Genomic DNA, 4,860 nt, shown 5'->3' on the forward strand with positions numbered 1-4,860 from the left:
ATTTTTTATGAAGCCACTTGGCTGGCGCAGCAGCGCGGTCGAGCGGTGGGAAGGGGCAGGAGACGCGCACAGCGCATCAAAAACCCATTTGGCCGCCATTAACTTGATTGAGTCGAGCTGCTGCTGCCACGAGATGTTGCCACAGTTGTTGTTCTTTTTTTTTTGAGGCACATAAATGAAAATTGATCATGTGCTTTGTCTTTTCGGTTTGACCTCAACACCCGGCTCCCTTCCACTTCCCCTTCCCCTTCCCCTTCCCTTTCACCCCACACAGCCAGCGTCCATGTCAACAACTAATATTTCAGCTTTTCAGCTTTTTTGCTTGGTTTTATTTTATTTGTTTTGCTTTTGTTTGGTTTTTGGGCGTCTAAGGTGCGCGCCTCTGGGCCATTAGTTGTCATTAGGGCGCATTGCTTTAATTAAACTTTTGCTAAAAATACCCTTACGCCAATCAGTCATTAAACTTATCTCGTTCCACATTTATCATCGGAGCTTCCAACCATGCCCACGCCCGCCCCCAGCCGCACCTAATTAAATGCGTTGCTTTACGCATCCATTTTGTTGCCCTTCATGGACGAGCACTTGAAGCTGACCCAGTTTTAGCCAAGCAGGTGCTGCCAGCCCCAGCCCACCCAAGGAAAAGGATAAGTCACAGTTTCAGTGTTGTGTAGCGCTCTAATTGCATCTGTTGCTGTCAGTCGGAGCATTCGCCATAGTTTTCTAAATCAATAAGTCAGCTTTCCTTAGAAATTCGCCCTGCTGTTAACTGGGCTTTAAGCTGATGAAAAATAATTTCACATTTTGCTGGAAGTTGTTTTTAAGCTCCTTTTGCACATAACAACAAATAGAATAAAAAAAAAAAAAACAAACTCTTGGCAAAGTCTCATACAAGCTACTAAACAAGTTCTGGGTAACCTTTGAAAAAATTACCCTGAAAACTTTTTTTGGCAACGCAACATTTATAGCAGCTTGTATATGCAAAAATAAATTCTAAATTTACATTTTCATAGGATTTTCCATAAAGTCGTTTAAAGAGTGTGTTATTTTTGGGAAGAGCACATTTCTGGAAAAGTAAACTTAAACACGTAGAATTGAATGGAGGCATGCATATTCAAACTGTTAGAGAAATCTATTGAAACAAAGAGGCCTTACTTTAAAATCGTCTTGGAAAACGAAGAGGGAGGCTATGAAGACAGTCAACAAAGTCGATCCATCCATCTAAGAAAAAATCATGCAGAATGATTATAATTCCTTGCTTTTAGCTGCATTCATCACATTTTCGGACTTGACTGGATATGACTTGATCAGACACTATAAAGCCGATATGGATAAGATCGGTAGATAATTTATTTCTCGAATGAATAAATGTTTTTTTTTGGATTTTTATCAATCCAATACTATTATTTAATTGGTTTTACAACACTGATAGCTTACTATTATTTGCTTGGTTTTACAACACTGACAGCGAAATGAGATCAATCAAACGGAAACAAAACAATCTGCTTCTAAAACCTAGAATCTTTACGATTACTTAAAAAAACCAAAAAGAATAATTAAAAACACTGCCAAATGTCCTTTACTGTTTAATTTTTTAAAGCCCGAGGCTTTCAATGACTCCTTATACTCTTTATATTTTTGCTGATTTTATACAAAAATTTAAAGTTAAACAGTTTGAATGCTTTTATCAAACGGTTGCTCAAGCATATCAAATGGTTTCTTAGGAACTGTTGCATAACAAATCGATTTCACAACCGAGAAGAAACTCACTTAATGCTCAAATCATTGAGTCACGTGTCAAAATAATCATTCGCAGAGCCTTTGGCTCGAAGGACTCAGAGACCGAACGGAAGGTGGCTCAACTATTGCCAGACAGTTGGCATGACACACACAGCATGTGTGTGTGTGTGTGTGTGTTTAGGTACAAAATAAATAAATGTGATTTGTCATTTTGCAAACATAAAGCAGCAGCAGCAGCAACAGCAGCAACAGCAGCAACAAAATTTCAAGAAGCTGCTTTTGCTAGCGCATTAAATTGCAGTCAAATGGCACACACAGTGCATGCCAAATGTGCACAGACATATATATTTATATATATACATATATGCTTATATATATAGACATTTTGGCCAATGAATATGGTAGCTTTTGGCTTTGGCCTTGCATGGCAACTAGTCGGAACTGGCATGTAGAGTATTAAATTATTCGAGCGTGCGGCAAGCAACAGACTCCACACGAAATACTTTTGTATGCAACACTGCGCACAGAAACCAAATCCAAACTTAGACCCCTGCCCCCTGCCCCCCGTTGCCCCCCGTTGCCCCACTGTTGACTGCCACGCAAGCAGTTACAGGCATGAACATCTGTGAGCCTGGCAACTGTCAGGCGACTTTTAGCAGCTCGAAGACTGCAACAAAGTGTGGCAGCAACATCAGCGCTCATTTGCAGCAAATCAACTTCAAGAGTCAATGTTAAGCGCCATGTAAAATTCATTCCACTGAGCACATGGCTAAAACGCCAAAAGGCAGGCCAAGAAAAGCAAAGTGGAAAAAATGAATATACTAAAATGGAACGTGTCTAGGGGATGGCGAATATGAAATACCCTTATAAGACATAAGGTATAATACTTTTATGAACCGATTGAATATACAAACTTGATATTGTAGGTTAATTATAGTCATATAAAAATGATTATAACAATAATAACAATAATAATTAATAATGATAACTATAATAACAATAACTATATAAGCAATAATAATAATTATATCAATAATAATAATATCAATAATAATACACCTTAATTCATCATAAAATTAATATTTATAAAGTAATAATATTAATAAATATTAATTAATTTAATTCACTCCGAATGATTGAGATAATAATTATTTGTATTATATTTATAGAAATAAAATTATTACAAAAATAAAATATCACCAAGAATAAAATAATTAGTTTAAATAATATATAAAATCATTATTATACATAAATTTGGTAAAAATCTTAAAAAATGCCCAACACCTATTTATTTTATGTGAGATGAGGCATATCGAAGGTAGCTGCAATAAAAATATGGATCTATGCTAAGTTTCAGCGAGTAATCATTTGCCTAGAAACAGACAGCTACATATTGACCGACCAAATCGACGTACCTTGCGGCAAGAGCATCAAAAGCGAAATGAAGTAAGTTGCAAATGAAATACGTCGAAGCATGAAGAGATGCCTGCAAAAGTTCGAGAGGCCGTCAGCTGGCGTTGACATGTGGCGCAAGGGCCGGGTTCAACAGGCCCCAGCTATTGACCTCTGCACAGGTTGCGAACTGTACCTGCACGACAGCCGAACGCAGCCCACCCCATCCCATATGCATGTCAAATATTTTGGCATGTTGACTGATTCCAAATGCATTGATTTCAGAACTTGACTTGCGACAGTTGCACAATTAGACAAAGCGAGGTGAGAGGAAATCGTAAAGACAGCTGCTTCAGCAGTTGGTGTAGATCACCTTGGGCGCCGGCTTGGTATACTCAAAGAGTTCCGTGGGCTTGATGATGGTAAATGAACATTTGAGATTCTTGCTTATCTTGAGAACAGCACCCGAATTGTTCATTTGACCACAATAATTTGGGGCGGAGAATATGGTGACCAGTCGCCGATGGCCAAAGAACTCGTAGCCATCCTCGACCACCTCGTGGGCGCGACAAATCAAATCGAAATCGTGCCGATTGAGAAACTCGCGCACAATATCGTCCGAGTAGGTGATGCTGACGCCGCGCTCATTCGTGCCCCAGCCGTGGCTGCTATGATTGAGATCGGCCCAGAGCAGATCGCAGAGCAGGCCCGAGTCCGGCACATCTGTGGGTCGCGGCAGATCGCATATCTGCTGCACACTGTCCAAATGGGGCGACAATCCGCCGTGGCAGCAGAAGATGCGATCGGCAACAACGGCGGCCACCGGCATATTGTTGAAGCAATCCACAAAGCAGCGCCAGAGCTTGACATTATGACGTCGCTTCATCTCATCATAGAAGCCTAAGGCAGTTGCAAATATATATAATACGGACATATATCTGCGTAGATCTTGGGCTCACCATAGATCTTGTTGATGCTCGCGCACTCGTGATTGCCGCGCAGCAGATGCATCTGCTCCGGATAGCGCACCTTGTAGGCGAACAGCAGGCTGATCGTCTCCAGCGATTGCTTGCCGCGATCCACATAATCGCCAAGAAAGAGATAGCTTCTCTTCGGCGGATAGCCGCATGCCTCGAATATGCGCAACAGATCCTCAAACTGGCCGTGCAGATCCCCGACCACGTTCACCGGCGCCTCCAGCTGCAGCAGCATCGGCCGCTTCCTGAACTCAACGCGTGCCTGGTCGCACAATGCGCTGATCATCTCCGCGCTCAGCTGGGCATAGCCGCCCTTCAGATTGGACAGCTGCGCAATGATGCTGTCGATATCCCCCGCACTTAGTGACATTTGCAGGCAAAACAAAACTAAACAGATGACAATTTTTGAATATTCTCAAACTTCTATATTTAACTGTGGTATTTTGTTGTTGCCTCTTGAACTATGAGACGGTTTTTAGTTTGTAAGCCTTTCACATATACACACAAGCCAACACACGCCTACTAACACCTGCACACTCACAGGCACACTCACAAAAAGGCTTACACATAATTGTCAATTCAGTTGCGCCCAAGGTCCTGTAATGCCAACCATAACCAAAGGTTAACACACAACAACAACACACACACACACACAAAATATCAACACTAGAGATGAGCGTGTCGCAATGTCGTCTTCACGCAACACGACACGAGCACGTACACGAAAGCACTCACGATCAATACACGAGTAGCT

At 41.5% G+C, this 4,860-nt stretch overlaps 1 protein-coding gene across 1 annotated transcript; it reads right to left on the reverse strand.

Moving 5' to 3' along the window:
• Positions 1 to 2,986: 2,986 nt before the first annotated feature.
• Positions 2,987 to 4,594, reverse strand: LOC115772083 (serine/threonine-protein phosphatase PP1). Its single transcript, XM_030718040.1, has 2 exons — positions 4,089 to 4,594; positions 2,987 to 4,029 (listed from the first exon to the last, which is right to left on the reverse strand). The coding sequence occupies exons 1-2, from the start codon at positions 4,474 to 4,476 to the stop codon at positions 3,482 to 3,484; spliced, it is 936 nt and encodes a 311-aa protein (XP_030573900.1). The 5' UTR covers positions 4,477 to 4,594; the 3' UTR covers positions 2,987 to 3,481.
• Between the last annotated feature and the right edge of the window lie 266 nt (positions 4,595 to 4,860).

This window comes from Drosophila novamexicana, unplaced genomic scaffold, assembly GCF_003285875.2.
Source record: "Drosophila novamexicana strain 15010-1031.04,08,12 unplaced genomic scaffold, DnovRS2.1 tig00000008-arrow-pilon, whole genome shotgun sequence".
Taxonomy (NCBI): Eukaryota; Metazoa; Arthropoda; class Insecta; order Diptera; family Drosophilidae; genus Drosophila; species Drosophila novamexicana.

Bases quoted from the DNA above. Each gene is read 5' to 3' on its own strand.
- LOC115772083 (XM_030718040.1), bottom strand. From the start codon at position 4,476: ATGTCACTAAGTGCGGGGGATATCGACAGCATCATTGCGCAGCTGTCC. The intron at 4,030-4,088 runs GTGAGCCCAAGA...CAACTGCCTTAG, and splicing joins GAGCATCAACAAGATCTATG to GCTTCTATGATGAGATGAAG.